The sequence below is a fragment of the Falco rusticolus genome, chromosome 7, assembly GCF_015220075.1.
Source record: "Falco rusticolus isolate bFalRus1 chromosome 7, bFalRus1.pri, whole genome shotgun sequence".
In the NCBI taxonomy this organism is placed as follows: Eukaryota; Metazoa; Chordata; class Aves; order Falconiformes; family Falconidae; genus Falco; species Falco rusticolus.
This window is the reverse complement of record NC_051193.1, coordinates 1,787,815-1,812,321: the sequence shown is the minus strand read 5'-3', so window position 1 is coordinate 1,812,321 and position 24,507 is coordinate 1,787,815. Positions and strand designations below refer to the sequence as shown.

The 24,507-nt window shown below is 54.2% G+C and overlaps 1 protein-coding gene across 2 annotated transcripts; it reads left to right on the top strand.

Annotated features, from left to right (window-relative positions):
* Positions 1 to 11,819: 11,819 nt before the first annotated feature.
* INSYN1 (inhibitory synaptic factor 1) lies at positions 11,820 to 24,159 on the top strand. 2 transcript variants are annotated; one of them, XM_037396138.1, is made up of 4 exons: positions 11,820 to 11,901; positions 12,496 to 12,657; positions 12,973 to 13,713; positions 23,440 to 24,159. In XM_037396138.1, the coding sequence occupies exons 3-4, from the start codon at positions 13,531 to 13,533 to the stop codon at positions 24,136 to 24,138; spliced, it is 882 nt and encodes a 293-aa protein (XP_037252035.1). In that variant the 5' UTR covers positions 11,820 to 11,901; positions 12,496 to 12,657; positions 12,973 to 13,530; the 3' UTR covers positions 24,139 to 24,159. The 2 variants fall into 2 exon arrangements, with proteins under 2 accessions (XP_037252035.1, XP_037252034.1); XM_037396137.1 differs by lacking the exon at positions 11,820 to 11,901 and adding an exon at positions 12,044 to 12,171 and having other exon boundaries at positions 23,440 to 24,138.
* The last annotated feature ends 348 nt before the right edge of the window (positions 24,160 to 24,507 follow it).

Genomic DNA, 24,507 nt, shown 5'->3' with positions numbered 1-24,507 from the left:
GGAAGAGTTTTTACAGGCTCATTTTATTACAGTTCCTCTTCTTACTGTCCAGTACATTTATTTCTTGCTGTTCCACTGTGCCTTTTGAAAACAGGGAAGGCATGACCTCAGGATAAATCTCCTACAAGGGATGCACAGAGATGGGGATACAGGCTCAGGGAATAACCATCAGAGTCAGGGCTGGACGCACTAAGTTATGGAGGTTGCGCAGGTTGTGGCTTCCCCCCACCCCCCCTTCTTCATTTTCTAGTGGTATGACATAACCCTCTCAAAGCTATTTTTAAGCCCTCATGACTTTTTTTCATCTCAGGACAGATGCTGATCCTGGTAGCTGGGGGTAATTCCTGCACAGTGGTATTATTCTGGGAGAGATGGCACAGCCTCAGCTGGTCACCTTTTATACATGCCGAAACAGTTTCTAAAAATACCTGAGTTTTTTGTAACAGAAACAAGGGAGCTGGAGAAGAGGTCAGGGGGAATATTCCAGTTTGGCTTTCCTGATGCATTTCCTCACCCCTGAGCTCACCAGAGGACATTGCTGGGTTCAAACAGCCCAATTTCTCCTTCCCAGAGCCCATCCCAGATGCTGTCATTTTGGGATGCATCACCGGAGCTGAGGGTTCTGACCACTTTTGGATAGCAGAGAAGACCAGGACTGCCCCTTTCTTGGGTGCCCTCTTCCCAGGGCACCTCTTTGAGCAGGGAGGAGCATCCTGCATCCAGAGCTACCACAGGGGCAAGAGATGGGCAAGGACAAGGTTCAGGAGGCATCTCACAGGCTTTGGCCCCAGGGTTGCCACAACAGCAGGAAGGGCAGCATGTCCTCTGAGGTCCTCCTCTGCCTCAGAGCTCCCATCTCTCCCCATCACTCTCCCACTTCTTTGCATGAAAGAAGTCTGAGGGATCACAGCCTCAAAAACCACACAGTGAGGGCTGAGGAGGTTTTGTGGGACATTTCCAACCTGTTGGATTTGCAAAGTAACTGTACATTTACATCCTGGGTACACCAGGGAGCGTGCAAATGTTGCTGGATCAGCCACGGTCCCAGCATCAGGGTCCAAATGGAGGCTGTGGCGCTCTGCCCCCACGGCCTCAGCATCCCTGGGGTGTCCCATTGGGCAGATGTGCCTCCAAAATAAAGTCAGCCCTCCTGCCTGGTCTCAGCACCTCCTCTCCCTTCTTACAGCTGGGAAGGGAGGGTTTAAGGTGGGGGTTTCAGGTGGGAGAGCAAGGAAAGAAAACCCTGGGGAGGTGGCAATCTGCAGCCAAAGCCAACCATAAGCACCCCCCAACCCACCACCCCCAGCCAGCACCCAAACCCTGTGGCAGGATGGCTGTCCCCTGTCATGCCCAGGTGCATCCCTCCAGGGGATGCAACGCTTTCAGGAGGGGATGTCATACCAAGGTGCAAGACCCACCCATAGCACCTGGGGCTTTACGGGGTGCTGTGCACACCAAACAACCGAAAACTGCCCAACCACAGCTCCAAAGCCTCAGCACATGTTGGGGGAGACGGGGGAGGGCACAGCCTGGAGCTTGCAGCACTGTCACAGGGCACCAGCCAGCAGCTACACACACAAGGGTTAATTTTGTCTGACTCTCAGTATGAGGAAAGCTGGTGCTTTCCCTTTGCTGTGCAGAAGTGGAACAGATAATGCTGCTACAGGGTGGGGAGTGCATCCTCCAGATGCACCAGCAGCACTGAGACCCCACGGCAGCCGCTCATCACCCCAGAGCTGAAGCTCAGCCACAGCCAAAACTCGAGGTGATCCAAGCACACACACTTGTGCAATTTTACACACCCACCCCACAAGCGGGAGCTCAGACGCTCCAGCAATACATCCCCACCTCACCCAAACACACAGCACCCTCCCTCGCTCCTGCCCACGCACCCGCAAAGCTGTTTAAACAAACCATCTTTTTTTTTTTTTTTTTGTCCCCTGATGAGCTTTAAGGGAAGCAATATATATATATTGCAGTTGCTTCGATACTTAAGCACTTGGCTCTTACCAGAGAGAGGGAGCAAGGCAGACAGCGAGGGGTAATCCCAGCCTTGCAGCAGATGTCTTTGAGTCAGAAAGGTTGAACCCGTGTAACTGAAGGGATGCCTTCTGAAGTTGCAGGCATGGCACATGCATCTCGCCATCATCTCTGAAGCAAAGAAGGTTTCAGGAAAATTTGTCTAATCCTTTCCAAGTTATGAAGATTTAAATACTTCGGATTTCCATCAAGTGTATTCCCGCTCACAAGAAGGAATGGATTCTCTCTAAGCACACTGAGAAGAGTGGAGTCAGGCACGCATGGGGTTCAGAGCACTTTTTCCATAGTGTCCTATCCCCATTCCATCCCTCACAGGACTTTTCAGGAAAAAAAAAAAAAATAGTCAGTCACAGAATTATTTATGTCTATTTTCCCCAAAGCTCAGGAGCAGCCAGCTGTATTTTGTTCAGCCTGTCCCAAAAGGCTCCTAACAAAGAGGAGCCCAAAGCTGGAGTATGTGCCAGATGATTTTGAAAGCTACGAACAATGGCAGCAGGGAAGCAGCTGGGACGTCCCCAGGCAGACACAGCCCACTGGGGTGCCCCATGCCCTGCAGGGTCCCCATTTCTTCTTGGAAGGAGTCATGAAGAGGGAAGGAGAGGGAGAAGAAGCCACATGTTTTTCTGGTGAGCTCTTAGCATCATCTAGACCTGCTCATCCAGCTCTCTATCCCAGCCTCTCCTCCACAGGCAGTGCTGGAGTAAGAAAGGCTTTGAGACACAGCACAACTCTGGCAGGGGCTGTTAAACCCTCCCAGACTCACCAACAGAGGAATTAAATTCCTCCTTCGCACCATTCATGGAGAGCACGCATCCTCAAGCAGCTCACCTGGCCCCAGGAACACCAGCTTTTGCTTTTAAACCAACAAACCAGGGGCAGAAATTCTGGGTAACCACAGCCAAGCGAGCGTCGAGACCCAACAGCAGTTGGTAGGAAGGATCTACTGGTGGAAGAGCTGTAAACCCAGGACAAGAAGCAAAGCGAGTATATTTAAAGCCCATTTTTCTGGTTCCTTGCCAAGCTGAACTCAACACAACCCTGTCTGCACCTCTTCATGTTTTTTCCAATGGGCTGAGGTGACATTCTTTGCCACAGACCTTGCCTAGGAGCACCCCACCAGGGCAGAGGACACCCAAGTGAACAGTTCTTAGTGGAAGGAAGAAGAAAACCATCAACCAAAAGAGGAACTGCAAAAAAGCAGCAAAATAAAAATAATAAAGAAAAAAAAAAAAAAGCCCTTCAGTCAGCTCCTCAAGGTTTGAAGGAACACAGCCTTAATTTTATCAGCTGTGAAAACCTATTAGCATCTTACTAAAGTCCATTTAAAATATTCATCTGGAGGATATTTTATGCAAAACTGCCGCTGTGTCTGGAAAGCTGCTGCAAAACATTAACAGCCACACTGAAATTCCCCCCCCCTGCGGCAGTCACCTCCTGGTGGGTTTAGTGCAAGTGGCAGCAGGGACAGCAGCATAACGTTAGCCAATGGAAGGGACAAGCAGTGCAAGCAGCACCTTGCCAGCTTTGGAGGGATAAATTCCAGAGCAAATTTTGGCCTCACCGATGCTGGTTTTCCAGCCTGGTTGCATCCATGGGTCCTCCCAGCATGGTGCAGGGTGATGTGCAAACCCTGCAGCATCAAAAGGTCACAGCCCAAATCCAAGAGGGATGCACAAGCCCCTTCCTCCTCCTCCTCCTCCTCCTCACCAGCTTGCCGGAGATTTTAGGGGCAATTCTTGGCTTTTTCTTCCCCCTCAAAAGCACCACGGCTATTTATTCAACAAGCCCTAGCTCTGCCACGGCAGGGAATTAGAAGGCAAGAAGTTCTCTGCTGTGGCCTCTGATTAACAAAATATATTATTAGCATCCCAAAGTGAGCTTTGCCAGTGCCTATAAATACAAGCCAGCAGTGACTCAGCTAAGCTGTAGCTATTTCCCCCCTCCTCTAATTTCCCAGGTAGTTGCATCTTGGGGTGTGCATGTGTGAGCAGCCCTGGCTCCCAGGATGCTGCACAGGTTGTCATGGAAACCCAACGCTGCTGAAATCATCCCTACTCCAGGAGAATCCTGTGCTAAATGTCCCCCCAGCCTGGCCAGGGATGCCCCAAGCAGATATGGGACCAGGCTGTGGCATAAGTTGGCAGCACAGAAAGGAGGAAAATGGGGCTGGAGCTTTTTTGTTTAAACTGTTCCTGGTCCTTAAAGCCACCCATGCAGAGGGAAGATTCTCTGTTGTATAAGGCTGTGCTGGGCACCCTGCCCTTGTCCGGCACCCAGCTCACATGCTAAGTCACAGCCAGGGCATATCGTGCCTTTTTTTTTTTTTTTTTAATTACCAAGTTTACCTGGGCAAAAGCAATCAAGGGATATGACATGAAAAAGCATGTTATCACATGGATTTTCCACCGCCGGGCAGTTCTGTCTACCACTAACTAATCCTGCCATGAAACCCAGCAGATTTAATACATCTAGCCCCAAAAGCTATCAAGGAAAGTAACATTTGGGGTTTCTAACAGCCTTTCATAACATCACATTAGTGGACTCACCCAGCCCCAAGGTACAAAATCCTTCCTTGTTACTGAGCTTAAAGGATTTTCATTTGCAAATTCACCATGCTAAGCAGGGCCCTGGAGCAGAGACAGCCAAAGTTTTCCAGGAAAAAAAAAAATCAGCCCAAAACCCCCACAGAATGCTTGGCAACCCCCAAATTTCCATGCTTTTGTCCAAGTTTCAGAGTTGTTTGTGCCTGGAGGATGCCAGCGCCATTTCGCTGCAGCATTTAAACAAGCCGCTGCACAGAAAAGGAGATTTGCATTTGGAAACTCCCTGTGATTGTGCTTTTCCGTTCCTATTGCAAAAAAGATTTAGTTTGAAAGAAATTTTGATAGAAATTTCCGTTTTATCTAACCAGTGAATCACAACTGGAACACCACAGGATGGCTCAGACCCTCCTGGACCAGATGCCACAAGGACAGGAGCTGCTGGGTGGGACAGGAGCAGTAACCAACTCCATTAATATTAACATTTCTAAGTAGGCAGCAGCAGCTTCTGATCAGTGAAGTAAGGAGGAGGTGGTGGCCAAAATGAGCAGCATTTTCCCCCATCCTAAGTCCTGCCCCAGAAGCAGCCACATCCCTGTGCCCGCAGCCAGTTCTGCAGCAGCCCATTCACCGCACTGCCGCCCTCTGGGGCCAGAGGTCCCCCTGATTAATTATTTATCATTGCACACCATAAATCATGAAGAATTTGAAATGGAAACCTTCCTATGCAACATAAGCAAGGTCACCTTTCCCCTGCCAGGGCTCAGCTCTCACATTTAACACCAAGGTACCAGCCTAGCAGGAAAAGATGCTGTAATTACATCCAGCCCTTGTGATGGTCACATATAGCAGCTGGAGGTGTGGTCTCCCCATCCCAGCACCACGATGATCCAAACAAACAAAGAACCAAATGGGATCTGGGCTGAAGTTATCAGGAAACATCAGGAAAGCCTTAAATCCAAGTTGTCTCAACAGGCATTGCTGTGGCTGGGCTCTGCCAGGACCGCTGGTCCCAAGGGATGTGCAGATGGCACTTGCAGACTTGGCCCTGCAAATCTAACTTTGCTTTTCCAGACCCCCTAAATCATTTGGGGTCTTCAAAGTCAACAAGGCAGCACATCCCAAATCCCACTGATTTTATCCTTCCCATTTACAGCCATCTCCCCAGCCTGGCCATGCCAGAGCATCTCTGAGCACTCGCCAGCACAACTTGGTCCCCACAGAACTACAGAAGACGGATGAGAGCCAGAGACTCGGATAAGGTCATGGACAAGGCTTTTAAAAATGTAAATGAAGCCCAAGGAGTCGGCCTAATCCTGCAGGCAGGCACTCTGCAACATGCAGAAATGAGATTAGCACAAGGTCCCCTTGGCATGGGTCAGGTCCATCTGCTTGGTATTCTCCTTGCAGAGGGTCTCCCCAAGGACAGGACCAAGCCCAGAGCTCCCAAGGACATCTCCTGTCCCAGCACTGTACTACCCGGGTGTAATTGTCCTGGCAGGTGTCAAATGGAGGGCGGGGAAAGATGCAGTTTTGGGCCAAATCAGCATTTCATTCACAGAACATCACTGCTGATGCTGCATCCCTCCAAGGGAAAGGAAAGTGCAAGAGAAGCTGGAAAACCCTCTTCCAAAGCTTTGGGGAAAGGCTTATTTTTCCTTTCAGCATTTATTTGGGTAGGTTTCTTTTGAAAAGCAGCTGGAAAAATCTGCTTTGCTGTCGAGCTCCAGCACTGGCCCACAGCCCTTGGCTGCTGCTGGGGCTGCTCCAAGCCCAGCCTTGCTGCATCCCTGGTACCTCCCAGCCCTCCCCACCGGGCAGCCCCAGAGGAGCCCAGAGCCTGCTGAGCCACACTTCTGACTGGCCTTTATGAAAGACTGCCACTTAAAATATGGCATACCAAACTCAAACGAGACAGCCATGTACAAGCTCAGGATGGCAGAAAAAGATGCTTTAACGCTTAATCTCAGCAGGTGCTTTCCAGGGGCTCAAGTCTGAGCCCAGGCTAAGGCCCAGAATAACTTTTATTCACCCCAGTCCTTGGTGCCACCTGCCTGCTGCCCACCAGCCTCTCGATAGCTCCTGTGCTCTCCTGGAGCACTTTCAGTCCAAACACAGAAACCAAAGGGAAACTGAGGCACAGAGCATTGATGCCACCTGCCAGCTCAGCAGGAGGCATCATCCAGTGGTTCTCAGCCCCATGCTCCCCAGCAGACACCTCTACCTCTCTAGCACAGCCAAAAATGTGCATTTTTAAGGCTTCCTATTTGGGGAAGCTGGCACCCCCAGCTCTGCAAGACCCCAAGCTCACTCCCCACACGAGCCCCAGCACAGATGGTGGGAGGTCTCCCTCCTGCTCATTTCCAGTGCTGTTTGCAGACAGGAGCTATCCCTGAGAAGGCTCGGCATCCCTCGCTGGGGTGATTAATAGCGGTTTTGCTAGTAAAACAAAAGGCCATTAAGAACGCTAATATTTGCTCTCCCTACTCCCTGCCTACTTCATTTCATACTTCAGTGCAAGCCCGGCGCACTTTCCCCGACAAGAAATTAATAAGGGCATGAAGCCACATTGATTTCCCCCGCTACGGGGGATCAGATACGTCTGCCTGAACCCAGAGACATCCAGATCCACTGGCTGTTAAAGCAACAATGCTCCTAGCTCCATCCATCCAAGTAACCAATAAATCCCAGAACAAGATGGAAACGATAGGGATGACCTGTCTCCACAACCAGGTTTTCTAATATTAAAAAGAAGAGCAATGTTTCTACAGGGCTTTTAGCTGACCTAGTGATGGAGAGGATCCCACATCCATCCCCATCCCAGCTTTGCAGCAACAGGGAACCCTTTAACATAGAAAAGCTTCATTAAAAGCACCTCCAAGCTGCCCAGAGCTCAGCCTCTACGGTTAGAAAATCAGGATAGAAACCCCAAGGGGCCAAATCCTGGGGAGAAGAGCCCTACTTTGGGGTTAATCACTGCTCACCAGTACCAGCTCCTCCACAGCTTACATGGGGACAATCCCCCCCTTGCCAAAACCCTCAGAACCAGAAGAAACCCCCTTACTCTAAAGCCCTGTAGATGGCTGCTGAGGCCGCTTAAATCCTTCTATGATGGTCCCACCCTCCCCAGGTGGGATGTAGCTGGGCTAAAAGCCCTGGGGAGGGAGGCTGGGTGCCTCAGGTTTATTTGGGCTGTGTTGGTGACTTCCTCTAGTGCTTTGTTCAAGAGCTGGATGGGTCAGTATAATGCAGGCCAACAGCCCCATGTGATAGGGTACATATTTTCCATCAGGATACACAAGTTCATTAAAATATAACCTTTTTCTCAAGGTAGGAGCAGTTTCCCATTTTGAAAGCATCTTTGGAAAGCAGTTGTGGGTTTTCCCATGTCCCATTCCCAACAAATTGGATGGTTTTGCAGATCACACCTACACTGTTGCTCCATTTTAATAGGCTTTTTTTCTTCCTACCCACTTAAGAGCTGCAAGTTGACCTAAAATTGCCTGTCTTCAACACATGGCCTGAGCACTCTGGCTGAGCAAAACCAGCACTGCTCAACACCAGCAACAGTTTCTGCTCCTTATCCTCACCATGGCCAGGCTGTGATTCGAAATATCAGGATGCTCTGCTCACTGGGATCAGTAGCCACTGGGAATTTGGACCCTCCATGACATGACTTTGAGCTGGAGCAAAGTGCTGAGGGTACCAACTGCAACACCAACGCCAGGCAGAGCAGGCAGCACTGGAGCTGCCAGGCTTTACTGGCGGGCAACAGACTGAAGCCCCCCCAAAAAGCCTGTTATGGTCCATCTCACCAAAAAATCCCTAATTATCACTGAGTGAGATGATTTTGATTTCACCCCAGCCCTTGCCCTGGGTGGCTGAGACCCCAGCAGGGAAGGGAGCCCCATTCTCCCCCAGACCATGAGCTGAGCATCAAGGACCACATTTTGGAGCACCTCAGATGAATTTCCAAGTCCCATGTTTCAAATGTCCCAAGGATAAAGTCCATCCAGGAGAAGGATGTTTCATCATGAGCATCCCGTGGGCTTTCCTCTGGAAGTCACCATTTGCTGCCACCAGGAACGTGGCAGGATGGGACTTGTGGGTCCGCAGGTCAGGGAAGGGTGATGGAGATGGGGAAGAAAACAGATCTTCAGACATTGCTCTAAACAGGCTTTCTCAGGGATTATTTTCTTTCTCCTTCTCAGTTACTTACTGTATTCTCTGCAGGTTTTCTCAGGGTGGCTGGGACCCGAGGCGCTCCCGGGCTCGGCGCTGCTAACATGTATTTCTGTATTCTCACATCTCTCCTCGCTAATCTTCAGGGAAAGAGGAATTGACAAACTGGTGAAAAACTGACTGACACTCCAATCAAAATACAAAAGAAACAGAAATAAATGGCTCTGAAAAGAATCGCTATTTAATTAGAAATTAGATCTGTGCCAGTGAGTCACGGCGGGGAAGCGATACATCAGCGGGCTCGGCAGCAAAGGGCACCTGCCAGCAGCATGACAATGGGGACCGGCTCCATCCCAGGGCCATGACGGGAGATTTCAGGGGGACGGAGGGGACTCCCCGCTGTGGGGGTCCCCTGCTAAGCCTTGCCAAGCCAAGAGCCACCCTGCAGGAACCAGCCTGGCACGACCCTGGAAAATAAAACGCCCGTGAGCCTGAAAGCTTTGCAGAGAAATCCCCTCCCGGCAGTTTTCCTGCTGGAATGGGAAAATCCCCAGTAAATCAGATCTAACGAAAAGCATAAATAAAGATTGCAGAATGAGGGAGGGAGTGATATTAGGGAGGTGGGAATAAAACCGCTCCTCTCTCCCCATCACACTTCAGCCGTGTCTCTCCTGCCTGGAAACCCCAACCCTCCATCAGTGGGGTACCAAAGCTAGGCAGCATTTGGGGATCCCCCCCAACTCCTCTGGGAGACCCTGAGGAAGGTGGGATGGGATAGGAGAGGATCTGGAAGGGAGGTGGGGAACACAGATCCGTCACATGGATACTGAAAGCGGGGTGTTCCATGACTCCCCAGACCTGGGCTGTGATGCGCAGGTGGGAAGCAGCATCCTTGGGGAAGCTCCTGTTGAAGACTGTCCTTCACCGAGTTCTTCATGGGGAAGAGTTCAGGCTTTGCAAAACAGCAGATAAAAACAGAAAATAGATTTTAAAAATACCAAACCACCCTGTTTCTAGTCTTCCTCCAGAAATGATGAACCCACCAGCCGCCAGGTTGCCCACCAGCAGCCAGAACATGGTGGCTTTCACAGCAGGACCCAGGCAGGACAGATGGACATCCCCCCCCACAGCCACTGTCTTGTGCCCATAGAGGGGGGGGCTCGGGGCCAGGGGTGCCCCTCAGCACAGGACCAGCTGAGGATGTCCATCCAGGGCGTTGGAACATAGGTAAGCTGGGGCGAAGGGTGAGGGGTGCTGCAGGCTTGGCTTCTCGTGTGTCTCGTAAAGGCTGAGCCTTTCTGTCCCCTTTTCAGGGTAAAGCTGACTGGCACCCCTTTATTTCACACCCTCAAGACACCATCCAGAGGGTTTCAGAAAGTCATAGGAAACATGGCTGGGGCCTCTCACCTCATGATGGAAGCTTTGGACGTTCCTGCAGGGCCATTTCTGCTGCTTAGCTTCACCGTCATGGACAAGACTTTCCAAAACAGGCTTTTGGCAGTGCCGACACCCAAGGTCGGGCTCTCCAGCGCTGGCAATGGGTATTTGCGAGCATTTGTTACCAACTGGCTCAGACCAAAACTCCCTGGGCTGCCGTTACCCACCACAGAGGTGGCGAGCAGATTCTTGTGGGAGAGGGGAAGAGCAGGTCATGGATGGGGCGTGTTTCCTCCTCAGCCCACGTCTTGTCTTGGCCACTCATTTGATCCCCCACTGTAGTTTATTCAGGTCCTCCTCTGGCCAAAATAATTCAAAATCTTTTATCACCTTTCCACGCCAGATCCACTGCGCGTGTTCGGAGACGAAACCGCATCACTGGTCCAAGGTGGATTTCCCAGGAGCAGCACCTCCATCTCAGTTTTACCACCTCCACTCTTTCCCCAAATTACTGTCCTAAGCTCCCTGATGATTTTCGGCTCTGCCTGCTTAATGGCAGAGGCAGAGCAGGAGCTGGCATTAACCTGCTATCAGAGGAAATCAGAGCCTGGGAGCAGAGGAGAGAGTGCCGTGGCTGTCGGGAACCCAGGTGGCCACGTTGTCACCAGCTGAGCTTCGGGTGCGAATTATTGCATGGAGCAGGTTCCTGCTGAAAACATCCCACCAGCCATACGGTTACCCTGGAAAATATCCTTGCAATAAAGCTGTGCACGGCGGGGTTGCTCGCCAGTGTCTGCCACACGCCCCGGCGCTCCTGCCATCCCCAGGATCCACCGCTGAACCCCAACCCGACTGTTCCGCGAGAAGCAGAAGAGCCCCCAAAACATCACCTCATGACAAGCTGCTCACTTAAGGATGAGTCAGTTCAGGTCCATGCCAAGAAGTGTGTTCAGCACTTTTGAACACACCCGGTAGGAGGCAATAACTAACACGTATGCGCACACGCCGCACACGCCGCACATGCCGCCTCATCTCCTGCAGACCTGGGATTGCCACCTATCGTCACGGTTCAACCCTGGGACAAGAATTCCTCCTTGTTCCCAGCGCTGACAGCCCCACGCTGCATCCCTGCTGCCGGCCCATTGCCTCCCCGTGTTGGGGGGCCCCCAGAGCAGCCCCCCACCACACACAAGCACGTACAGGCCGTGGCTACTGTTTTCCTACTGCCCAGGCAGGTCCTGCAGCAGGGCCCTTTGCTGAGGTGCTGCTGCTGCACCCCGGGTGCCGGTGCCTTGTGACAGATCCTGCAGGAACTGGCCCCAGATATGACCCCCAGGACCGGGAGGGGCTTCTGCGTTGGGAAGGGACCAGCCTTAATAAGGCTATTATTTTTTTGTGGGGGAGATTGGGGAAACTGAGGCAGAGACACCCCCCCAGGCAAGCCCCTCCCCCCCCGGCGCTGCCTCAGTTTCCCTCGGCGCTGCCCCCTCCCCGCTCCGCGCCGTGCAAAGGGGCTCCCGGCCCCTTTAAGCCCCCCCCGCCCGGCGGAGGCTCGGCCCCTTTCTCTGACACAGCAGCCGCCGGGGCGAGCCGAGCCGGGAGCCGCGGGGAGCGGGGAGGCTGCGGCCGGGGCCGGGGGCCGGCGCCCACCGCCGCTCCGCCCGCCCCATGGCTCTGCCCGGGGCGCCGGGCGCCCCCCGCCCCGCTCCGCCCGCCCGGCGCCCAGGGGGCGGCCGGCCCTGAGCCCGCACCGCTGCCGCCGGTCGGTCCCGGGGGCACGGGGGAGGCTGCGGGGGTGCGGGCAGCGGGGGCACCGGGGAGGAGGGAGGAGGGGGGAGGAGGAGGAGGAGGAGGGGGTGATGCGGGCACCGGGGAGGGAGGATGCGAGCAGCCGGGAGGGAGGGTGCGGGGAGCGGGGATGGAAGATGCGGGTACCGACATCCTCCATCCCCGGTGCCCCGGAGGATGCGGGTACCAGGGATGAAGGATGCGAGCAGCGGGGATGGAGGATGCGGGTACCGGGGATGGAAATGTAAGCATGCCAGGACCCCCCCTCCCTGTGCGCACCCCTGAGCTGAGGGGATGCGCCCCCCCAGCCACATTCCGCCTCCACCCGTGCTGTTTGCCCCCCCCTCGCGGAAAGATGGGGGGGGCATTTGGGGGCAAGGTGGGTTTTTCCCCCTCCTGGGCCAAGGCGGGGTTGGGGCTTGAGCCCGGGAGGAGGATGGCTGTGGGAAGGCCCCTGCGGGGGGAAGAGGCTGCCTGACCCCCCCTCAAAGCAGAGGAGTCCCCCCGGGACGTGTCCCCCATCCATGGCAAGCTGTCACCTCTGGTAACGTCTCACCCCTTCCAACAGCGACCGAAGGAAAGTGGCCCCCGGACTCCTCTTGTGCCACACAAAACCCTGAGGGAGGAGGAAGAGGAGGAGGAGGAGGGGGAGGAAGTAAGAAAAGAAGAAGGGAAAAAAAAGGACAAGGAAGAGCTTGGAGTGAAGCCAAGGGGGGTCTGGATCGTGACGGTAAGTTCCTGAGCCGCCACGGCTCCCTGGCTGTCACCTATCCACCCATCTGGCTCGGTGAGACCCCACTGTGCCCAGTCTCCAGGTCTCAAACTGGGGGGGGGGGGGGGGAGAGAAAAGAGGGGGTGCCAGGAACAGTGCCAGGCTCCATCCTCCCCCCCCTCAACTGGGGGGGAGCACTGTGGGGGTACCTGGGGGCTTGTCTTCATGCTGGGGTTGAGATCAAGGCAAGGCAGGAGTGGGCAGAGCCCACCCCAGCTTTCTGGCTCCAGAAGGGATGGCACTGTCACATTGCCTGTCTGTCTGTCCTTGCAGGAGGGGACTCTGGGCTCCTCAGGACACCTGTGGCCAGCTGGGAGACACCCACCCCCACCACCCAACGCTGGAGCTGGTGACCCCAGAGTGAGGGCCCGACGTGGGGGGCAGCATCACACCCTGGGGACATCCAGCCCCGTGTACCCCTCCCCAGCACTGGGGAGCAGGCAAGGCGTGACCTGCTGGATTTTATCTTCCTGGGACATCCAAGGGACTCTTCCTCCTCCTCCTCCTCCTGCTGGCTTGACCAGGCAGCACTCGCCTCCTTCGCTCACCCCATGGCCACCCCACATCTCCCCACTGCCACTGGCTAAGCCCTCTTTGCAGCACTCCCAGCTCCGCATGCTGCATCCCAACCCTGCTCCCCGCTCCGAACCAGAGCCCCCCGACCTTGCAGGGAGGCAAGCGTGTGGCTGGGACTTTCTTGGAGGCAGGGGAACGTTAAGATGTTGAAAGCTCCCCAGCCGAGAGGGGCTGCGTGGACGCCAGGCCACCCGGCTAGAGGGGAGCAGGATGGACAGAGCTGTTGGGGCCGGGAACCGAGGCCGGTAGGGAAGGATGGACTCCCGGACCTGCCAGGACAGGCAGCCCAGTGACCACCCCAGCAGCAGCAGCAGCAATTGTAGCAGCAGCAAGAGTAATTGTGAAAGGGAAAGGATCCGGAGTCGGATGAAAATGGTGATCGGGCAACTGGAAGGCATCTTACAGGAGCTCAAGGAGGTGGCCAAGGAGCTTCGGGAGGTAGGAAAGCCCTGGGGGACCATCGCATCCCTGCGCGGGTCGTGGTAGCTGCTGGCCCCAGAGTGGGGTGCCCTGTCCCTGTCCCTCTGCCTGGTTCCTGCCTCCACGGCCAGGCTGGAGGAGCAGAGCCAGCTCAGCACCCGCAACCCATCAGCTCCAGGAGGGACTTGGGGTGGCAGAGCCCAGCTGATATGCAATAGGATTTTCAAAAAGAAAGGGGAGAAAAACATAGACATGGTTTGCAGAATTGCTCTTGACCTTGACACCAGGGTTTGCTTGGGGTCAGGGGGACCGGCCGAGGCATCGTCCCTGTGGGTGCTGGTGGTGGGAGAAGCACCATGGGATCACACACTGGGGCTGGGGGAACTGGTGCCATGGGCACCATGCCACAGTCAGCTCTGCTCTCCTTTGGTGGGCTTGGGACTGTTTTTCAGGCCCCTTTCAAACAAGAGGGGTGGATGGAAAGGGGATGGTGGGTTCCTCTGGCATTGCAGAGAGCACCGAAAATATGGCATCAGCCTTGGGTGTGATAAGGAGGGGGGTCCACATGGTGCAGAGGGGGCCAAAGCGACTGGCTGTCCCATAGCCTGGCTGTCAGGGTCCATTACTCCTGGAAAAAAAAAAAAAAAAAGTATATATTTATATACACACATATAAAGTGTGGTTGGAGTTTCGTTCCAGTGCAGAGGATGGCAGAGTTGGTTTGGTGGGGAATTTAATATCTCTGTGACTCAAGTGTTTGGGCCACACATCTCCAAGGTAGGGGGCAAGGGAACCTGGCTGGGGCTGGTAATTTAGGACATCTCTGCAGGTGGTGGGAGAAGTGATGGGTGGGAAGAGCATGGTTGCCTTGAGTGCAGTGCGGCAGCTCGCTTTTGCAATAGGGCAGGAGGGCATTTGCGTCCTTTCCGTGGCCTGAGCTGAGCATGGAGTTCTATCCAGAGCCACGTGAAACCTTGTCTGCCCCCAGGAAGGGCAGAATTCAGCGGAGGTTTTGCCACGGGGCCACCATGGAGCAGCTCCGCATGGGTCGGTGACATTTGCCTGCCGAGAGTGCTGATGCAGGGGGACCAACGTCATCCTCAGTGCAGACACGGCAGTGGTCAGGGAGGTGACATCTTCTAGCCTGAAGCATCCCTTGGGATGCTGTGTCCTCCTTTGGGATGGCTCTGCTCTATCTGGGAGATTTTAGGGGGGCCATCCCACCGGGAAAGCCAGCACCAGGCAGATGCCACGTCCTGCCACACTGCCCCACTGGGTTCCCGCAAGGGCGCAACCTGATGGTGGCATCCCTAGAGATTTTCCTTTCTCTCATGGCCTTGCCGGTCTTTCCTGCAGCAGAAAACAAACCTGGCCACCCAAAGCAAAAAGCCCCCCCCCGATTCCTGCAACGCCAATGGGGGAGCCCAAAACCCCTTTGAAAAATCTCTGCTGGATTAAATAGTCATAATGGTAATAATCAGGAGGCAGAGCTATTTTCCGTTTAGCCCAAGATCACTTCGTGCTCCTCCAGGAGCCTAAAGAGGGCTTTAAAATGAGGATGATGGCAATTGTCCCCCTTTATTGGGCCCATGGATTTAAGGCCAGGTGGGACCACTACGAGCATCCCTTCTGCCGAGGATGTGGAGGGATAAGGAGGACTGGGATGGGGTAAATCTCTGACCGTTTCACAGAGAAGGCTGGGTTGTTCTTTCCAGCAAGCTTCAGGTGGCTCTACAAGGTCCCTGTCCAGGTCCAGCTCTTGAGGCCAGAAGGACCTTGAGCATCCCTGCAGCATCCTTGGTAAGCTGCCCAAGTCAAGCTCTACCAGTGTGTCTCAGAGCAGAGAAGAGGAGCAAGTGGCCTGAGGGCACAGGGGAGGGGTAAAGGGCTCCTGGCATTCCCTGGGGACGGGTTTTGGGAAGCAGGTTCAAAAGAGGAGTAATAACTTTGGAAGGTGGAAGGGCTGAGCTGGGCACAGCAGGACCCTGTGCCTTGAGGAGCAGAGGGTGGCCAGAGGACACCCATCCTCTGCCCCTCACCCTAGGGAGACCCTGCTCTTGTGCCAGGGAGGGAGTCCATGCCCCATGAGACCCCCACCGTCAGCTGGGTCCTAAACTTCGACCCTTCTCAACAACTCCTACAACATACCCGTCTAACTTTGCAGCAATTAGTTGAATTTATACAAAACGGTGTAGAACTCAGTACAAGAGCAGGCTCCAGAGCTAAAATGCTGCTCCAACCGGGCTAAACTAGGCTCCAGAGACTCCAAAGAAAGAGAGGTCCAGTTTTCCCCAAACCAGGGACGTTGGGTGTTAGAGGCTTTGCAAATTCAACTCCTTGTCCTCTGGACCCCTCAGAGCAAGCTCGATGGGAGCACGTTATGCATAACTCTCTTTCAAACCCACCCGGAAAAGAATGTAGCAGACACCAGGCTGGCAAATCGTAAGCTTTAGGATATCGGTGAAAGAGAAGTAAAAAAAATAATCCCTTGTGGCAGTCTGCCTTGCACGTGGTGGTGCTTTTCCTTGGCTGGAAGTGCGGGCTGGGACATGGGGACAAGGCTGGCTCAGGCAGCCCTAGGCAGGGACTGACGGCCCCGAGCTTAGGTGGGATCATGGGTGGGGGTACGAGGTGGGGCTGCTTGGGGCCATTGATGCCCTTCAGTGCCACCAGGGCCCTGGCACTTGTGACGTTGGTGTATTCTCCAGTGGAGCCACCACGGGGGCTTTGGAAATGTCCATCCCTGCGGCCGTCTCCTCTGCTTGGGGCTTTGCCAGTGGGTTGCGGCATGAGGTTGGATGTGCTCAGGGAGGACAGTGGTGGGCCCGATCCTGCTGTGTCAAACACACCCATGGAGCTGGAAGACCTTCACAGGATAATGCTGGAGGGCACTGGGTGATGCTGGACCTGCTCCTTCCAGGTTCTGCTTGCAAGAGGAGCTGGGTACTGAGACTTTACAGATCTGGAAGAAGGAGACAGGTTATAACCACCCTGACAAAAATAACCCCCAAAGCCATCAAAATCCCTGTGCAGGCACAAGGGCTTTCACCCAGGGATCATTCCTGCTCCAAAACCAGTCACCAGCTCCAAGCACAGCCGGCTCTAGCTCACATAAGGCTTTTCTCTCCATGTTGTCCCTGCTCCAGCAGAGATTTTGAGTCCCTGACTCAGCCGGGATTGCAGGATGCTCAGGGGGGTGGTTTCAGTGGGGGACCCCAGGGCATTCCAGCTCTGCTGGCCCATCCCTGGGGATGTGACATGGGAGCAGACCCTGGTTCAGGCTCCATCCCTGGCTCCCTGGAGCAGTTCCCACCTGAAGGCTGTCATTCCAGATGTCCGTTTGATTCAGGATGCTGTTTTACCAGTTTCTCTGCTCCCACTCTCCCTCCCTCCCTCTTTCCCTTTTGTGTATATAATTATTCCCCAGCACTCCAAGACAGGGCTGTATTATGTGAGGGGAAAATGATTATTAAAATCTTTGATTGAAATCACACACTGGAAGTAGAAATCAGGCAGGAGGTAGGCAGGGAAGGCGCTTCCGCCAAGCGCTTGCCACGCTGCCTGCCCTCCCACGCGCCTCCTGCCAACCCTGCCCTCTTCCCAGGGATAAGGATAATGCCACAGGGAAGAAAATACCCCAGGAGATCTTGGCCATCTCACTGCAAGGCTGAGCTCCTTCCCAACCTTGTGTGGGATTAGTGCTGGGGGTCAGAAACCATCCATGGGTTATATTCGGAGGTGGGAAACAAACACAAGTATCTGTGCAAGTGTCCCTATGTGCAAACCCTCCAAAATCCCACGGGAAGGGTCCTATCGCCCCTGCATTTCCTGACATGGGAGCAGTGGGGTCCCACCACCAAGGGAAGCAGCACCGAGGGGTCCCCTCCAAGCCTTAGGCAGGAATAAAATCCTCCCTGCAATCCTTTATGATTATAAATACCTTAATAATGTTGTAATCAATAGGTGATTAGCTGGGAACGCTTGGGAAAGTTCACGGCGAGAAGGCAGCTTATTATTCTAATAATAACATGTTTTAGAGATCTGTGCGATGATTTTGAACTATTTAGCAGCTGATGATCTAGCAAATGATCCCGAGATCCACGGCACGCTCATTTATAAGCATCAGCTCAGGGAAGAGAGGCCCCTGTAACCCAGCTTCACTTTGCAAGCTCTAATTAATCATTTATTCCTTATTAAATATTTACTCACCTTGCCTGTGCTGGGAAATGGTTTGGGAGATGCAGGAAGGTCCCTGCTCCCGGAGTGTTTGGCTGTGGGGTCGTGGGGTGGCTCTTTTCCCCCATGGAGGGAGGAACTGATGTTCAAGGAAATGGTGTCAAATGCCTTCGGGATGATTTGATGCTTTGGGAATAGGGTTGGGGATTTTTTGCATGGGCTACATGGTCCCGTTGCACATCCCCTCCGTGCATGAGCTGGTAGCAAAGCACAGCGCAGGGCCAGGCGGGTCAGATCCAGCAGCTGCCTAACATGGGAAAATCCCTGGACCCCAACATGTGCTGCTGCAGGTGCGCAGCGGGGCGCTGGGGATCCAGCCAGCAGCTGAGGGAATGTCGGGTCTGGGGAGGATGCACGAAAATCCTCACTCTTCTCCCAACCCGGCTGGGGATGAGATGTTTGGCTCTGGGTGGAGAAAACAGTTGCATCTTGCAGGAGGGCAGCTGAGGGGACACACACTGGTTTCCCTCCAACATTGAGGCAAAGACAACCCTAGGCAGCGCAGTGCCCCATCCCCCCACTTTGATCTTCCCCCCCTCGGCCCCCCCTTCACCCAACAGTACCTGCCCCGAGCACCGATCCGCTTCGCCCATCTGCTTCAAAGGCCGCGCTGGGATGAAGGGGCTGTTAGATTGCACCACTTTGATCCCAGCATCTTCCAGCTCCTTCCCCAGCCTCGGGAATATGCATTACCAATTACTGGCCACGAAGCCTTTGATGTCCCCATCCTTCGCCTCTCCAGCATCTTCTCGAGCTTCCAGGAGGTTTCACTCCTCGATAGGAAACAGCATGGCCAAAATGTGGAATCTGGAGCCACCAATCCCAACCCGGAGCCAGGGATCTCGGTGCTTCATTTGCAGCCAATAACCAAAAATCTCATTAAAAAACAACGATGTTCCAGATGTTCAACATCTGCCTTAGCTGGGGAGGTAAACATCTAATTTGGGGCACCCAGGCTTTTATCTGAAAAGCTTCTGGCTGCCAGCAAACTCCACGGGTGTGGGTGACCATCTGCGGAGCAAGGGGAGCACCCAGCACTCCCAGCTGGGCTGAATGGTGGGAGCTGGTTTTTCAGGTGGGGGTGAACTGGTCAGTACCGTGGTTTAGCACATCCTTGCTCAGTGCCCACGTGGATGTGGGCCCATCCCACTGCATCACTTCAGTTCATCCACTGGCTGCTCAAAGCTCATCCCTTCAGGCAAGAGCTGAGAACCCTTGGCCACCCAGCACTTGCTTTCAGGGCACCTGGGCACAGCAGGATGAGGCCCCTCAGTGACACCCCACACGAGGTCAAGGGGAATTATTTTTGCTCCCTGTTTCCCTGCTGCCAGGTATTCCTGGTTTGAGCAGTGATGCTCTGCTGTCACCAAAAAGGTGGCTCTTCGCACCAGGGTCAGACCTAAAGGTGAGGGAGGATGGGGACACGTCCTCTCTTGGTCACCCCTGTGGCACCTCCAGCACATGCTGAGGACACCCCAACCCTCCTCACCTGCTTATAGAGGGACAGAGCCATCCCCAGTTCATGGGAATGATGATGGCAGCATCACCCCACACCACCCGATCCCAGGTCTGGTCCATCCCTCCCACTCTTACCCCGGCTCCCTCTGCCAGCAGTGATGGCCTCAGCTAAAAAAAGCTTTGACAACCTGCCTCGGGAAAGAAAAAAGTCCAAATCCTACTTTACATTGAAATCCTCAGCGGGTACCAAATGTCACATAGGTATTTAACACCCCATCATCCCCCCGCACCACCACCACCCGTTTAAAATAGAAAGCATTCCTAAAAATAGCCCGGAGGGAGCCACCGCTGATGTGACACTAATCCCCATGTGCTGCGATGGGGACGAGGACCGGGATGGGGATGTGCCTCCTGCTGGCACCAAGCAAGCCCAAACTGCAGCAGGTCCCTTTAATGAGGATGAGGGAGAAGAAGAGCAGGGACCCTGGGTGACAGAGACCCAACTTGAAGGCCAGGGAAATGCTGGCCCTGAACCCTGTGCTGTAATCACCGAGCCTTTGTGAAAACAGAGGTGATCTCATTTTAGCTGAGGGTTTCAGCAGAATCATTTGCTGCCTTATTAAAAAATAATAATAGCCGGGTGTTTCCCAAAGACAGCTCTTTTCCTACCCTTTTCCCTAATTCTTTCTTGTCACTGAGAAAGAAGAGCTCACATCTTATTTTTTCCTCTTTTCCTTGAGTTCCGCCCTTTCTCCCCAGCCAAAGAAAGAAAAAAAAAAAAAGAAAAAAAGAAAAAGTGGGGGGGAGGGGGTGTCTGGTGGTGCATTAGGAGCAGACAAAAGCATTTTTTCTAATTTCAAGACTTTCTCACGGATGCTGATGCAGATGCTTCCAGCTCACCTTCTGCACCCTTCAAAGCCAAAGCTCAAAGGATGGATGGGTCCCTGCCCACCCTCCCTGGAGGCCTCACGTGGGCAGAGAAGCAGGAGCAATAAGCAGGAGATCATGGGCAAGGAGCTTAGGCAAAGCCCATTGCCTTCTGCTGCCTGAGGTGAGAAGCGCCCAGCTCACCATCCCTGGCACTCCTCTGGGGACCCAAAGTCCCTCCAGGAGACAGGGACACAACGTAGGCACAAGGTCTATCCTGCAAGCAGGACCAGAGCTGGGCTTCAAGGGGTCCATCCAGAGACAAACAGCCCGGGGGGGGGGGGGGGGCACCGCATGGAGCTAGGGACACACTGTCAGGCAGCACAACTCAGAAAGCAGCTTGCATCTCAGGACTGAGCTGATATGGGCTCCTGGGCCATGGGTGGGGTGGGGGTCCCAGGTGGGGCTGATCAGGGCTGTTAAGCTGTATTAGTGTCCATCCCTGTCTGCTCAGGTCTGATGGTGGGAGCACTCGTTTCTCATTCAGCTCTTTTTCTCTGGAAAGTTGTTTTTTGTAGTTAACGTGTCCAACATGCTCCTGGGCAGCAATCCCCAGCCCTTCCACCTGCATTTTCCTGGTGACACGATCTGGTCCCATCTCAGAAAGGGTCTCCTCATTCACAGGTGTCCCTGGTTGCTCTGCTCCATGTTTGCATTGGGCAGCAAGTGTGCACATCCAACCCCACCACCCTCACCCAAATCCCATCAGACCCCTGTGCCCCTTGGAGTTGTGCCCCCATGGAGGTGACACTATTTTGTCCTCCAGAGTTGCCCATCCTGATTGTCCCCAAGTTGTCACACAGCATTTGGTGGCCCAAGAAATGGTCCTGTCTGCAGCCAGAGCCTGGAGATGTCCCACAGGGATCTGCAGCTGATTTAAAAAGGAGGGTGCTGAGTGCCCGTGGCTGGAACCCCCTCAACAAGCAAGTGGGGGTTGGGGTCCCTCATCCTTGGTGTTGTCTCCTCAGGAGCTTGGCAGGAGAGCTGGATGGGCAGGGTTGTCAAAGAAGTGAAATTTGGAGCTTGGATATGGGAATTTTATTAAAATTAGGACAGCAGAATGTAACAGAGCAACTTTGGCTGCTGGCAGCATAATCATCCCCGCGGGCTCCTGGTTTCAGATGCCCAGACACACTAAATTACCCTTAACTCTGCCCACGCGTCCTCACCCACAAGGGCTTTGTGAGGAGCCTGCTCTGCTGAGCTCTAGTTTATGGTGCCTTTAGTGATTTATAGCGGTGACCCACACCTCTGCACACCAGCATCCAGCAAAGGGATGCAGAGACCAAGGGCAACCTAGCACCGTGACAGCAGCTTTGAAGTGCCCCCCCTCGGTCACCCCATAAGGATGGGATGAGGTGTCCGGGCCTGAGGACTCAGTTTCCCCCAACAAAATGGAACTCAAAAAAATGGAGTTCTAGAATAACAGCAGCATAAAAATGACAGAGAAGTGCCGTGCTTAATTATGCTCGGTGGCTGAGGAGGTCCAGCACCCGTTGATGACCCGTGGGACTGGTGGAGATATGGCAGGTCTTTCCAGTGGCATGAGGAGAAGGGAAGGAAACATGTCTGGCAGGATGTTGCCCATTGATTTTTCTTCTCTCCCTCGTTTTGGGAAATTTGTGGCCGATTTCCACGAGGAAAGGACATGTGGAAGAGCAGTGGAAGGAAAAACAGGTAGAAAATGGCAATAATGAAAAATAACCAGGAAAAACCATTTATGCATGGAAAAACCACCTGGAAAAAAACAAGCAAAGGGGAGATTTTTGCTCCCAAATGCTCTATGTGCAGGATGCGGGGGCCAGGGGGAGGTGGAAAGGACACAGCCCCGGGGTGCCACAGGCACCCATGGCCACAGATGCCCATGCTGAGGCGGGGGGGAGTGGCACAAAATGCATCAGTTGTACAAGGGGTATTGAGGGGTTCCCCATAGCCCCCCCCCGCCCCGTGTCTGCCGCTGCCCACCTCCTGCTTGGCAGCACCGGGGCCGGTCAGGCCCTCTGCCAGCTCCCCCAGAGAGGGGGGGAGGCAAGCCAGCAACCCTGCCAAAAATACACACTTCCAACTGCTGCGGAGTTGAATTTTTGCATCGTGCTCTGCCTCCCACATAAAATAAAGCCACACACACCCCCGCACACGTATATACACGCAGAAACATCAGCCAAGAAATACCACAGGGAAACAGTGATGACTCCAGCTGGATGCCACAGCAATGGGTGCTTGGGTGGGATTGGGGTACCCTGGGCAGGATTAGTGCTGTGCTTGGTGCTGGGCAGCTGTTTTGCTGGATGGGATTAAAGACTTGAAGGTGGGTGATGAGCCTCTTGGATCTGAAACCTCAGCAAGGTCATTAGAAGTAGAACATAGGAGGAAGGAGACCCTTCCTCCCTTCCTTCCACCCCTGCCAGTGGCTTGAACATCAGCTAGGACATTACATTTCTTATTTTTAACTTTTTTAAGGGCTTGTTTTATTCATGCTCCATGTGGTGTCCATCCCCTGCAGTGTGCCGGGGCCATGACCCTGTCCCCAAGCCACCCCGGGTCTTGACATACTCAACACTTTGGAGGAGATGAAGGATTGGGGACCAAGCCCATCAGCATCCCAGTCAGGGCAAAGATGTCCCCACAGACCCTGCACCTGCTTGTGTAGTTTGTCCCATGACCACGGGACATTTTCCACCCCCTGCCTCAGTTTACCCACCTGTGGAGCTGCCTTTTCCAGGGGGAGGAGGTGGCGGTTGATGGTGGGTCCCCATGGCCAAGTGCAAGGGACCAAAGGACACCATGTGCATGGGGATTTGGGGTGGCATTCATGGCCCCAGGGGACAAGGCAGACCCCAGGGCCACCCTGGGGAAGGCCCATCCTGCTGCATCGAGCACCCAGGGGCACCCAAGGCTTCACCACCTGCTTGGGACCTGTGGGTGCCGTGCCGCCGGGTGGGCTTTTGCCCCTGCCAAGGGGCTGCCAGAGCAGTTCCGTTGAGCCGAGCCCTCCCAGCTCATCACACTGGTAGTGCTGGGGGAAGTGGCAGTTATTTAGGGATGTGGTGTTATTGCGGAGCAAAAGCAGGAGAGCCCTGCCCAGCAGCTCCTCTGCCCGTCCATCCATCCGTCTGCCCGCAGGTGGTGAGCCAGATCGACCGGCTGACCTCCGACTTCGAGTTCGAGCTGGAGCCGGACGACTGGACAACGGCAACGGCCAGCAGCACCTCCAGCAGCGAGAAGGGGGGGGGCACCTTTGAGCTGGGACCCCTCGATTTCACCACCTCCGACATCCTCTCCGACAGCTGGGAATTCTGCTCCTTCCTGGATGCTTCCACCCCCTCCGACCCAGGCGATGGTCCCGAGCCCCACCGGCCGCAGCCGCAGCCCCCACCAGCTCGCCAGCTGGATTACCGGCTGATGAACGGGGGGATCCCCATCACCAACGGTCCCCGGGGAGGGGGGACCCCGGATTCATCCAGCGAGGAAGCCTTCAGCACGCCGGCCAGCCAGAAGGTCTCACATCACCGGCCGGCTGGCACGCGGGAACGGGTCCGGTTCAGCGACAAGGTGCTTTACCACGCTCTGTGCTGCGATGACGACCGGGACGGTGACAGCACGGCATCCCCCGGGGATGATGGCCCTGAGGAGCCCGGGCGTAAGGTGCTGGCGGGGCCACCCTCAAAGCATCCTTCCATGAGTGGCGGTGGGGGGGGCGGGGGCGGACCCCCAGCACGGCGGCTGATGAGGAACAGCAGCACCCAGACCGTAGCCGATAAAAGCACCCAGACGGTGCTGCCTTATATCCCGGCCAAGCAGAAAATTAAAAATAAAAACTGACGCTGGCTCCACCACACGGATTTGGGGAGGGTGGGTGGATGGGGGGATTCCTGGGGAGGGACAGAAAAGAAAATATATAAATATATATAAATATATATTTAAATAAATCAATACTAATAATAAAATCAACATGAAAAGGTGGCAAGAAGACAAATGTCCGAACTACCTACCCGTCATTTTTGAGGCTCAGGGAATTTTAAACTGGTTTTTTTTTTTTTTTTTTTTTTTGTGGACAGACGCTTCAGATCAATAAACCGTCCATCATGGAGAAATAATAATAACATATATATATAATATGTATATATGTACCAATAGAGGGAAGCCTATATGAAGGGGAGAACCAGTGCCTCTGAGGTTGTGGCTGGGAGA

Excerpts from the sequence above, each read along its gene's own strand:
- INSYN1 (XM_037396138.1), top strand. The coding sequence starts at position 13,531 with ATGGACTCCCGGACCTGCCAGGACAGGCAGCCCAGTGACCACCCCAGC. Across the intron at positions 13,714-23,439 it reads TGGCCAAGGAGCTTCGGGAG|GTGGTGAGCCAGATCGACCG; the intron begins GTAGGAAAGCCC and ends GTCTGCCCGCAG.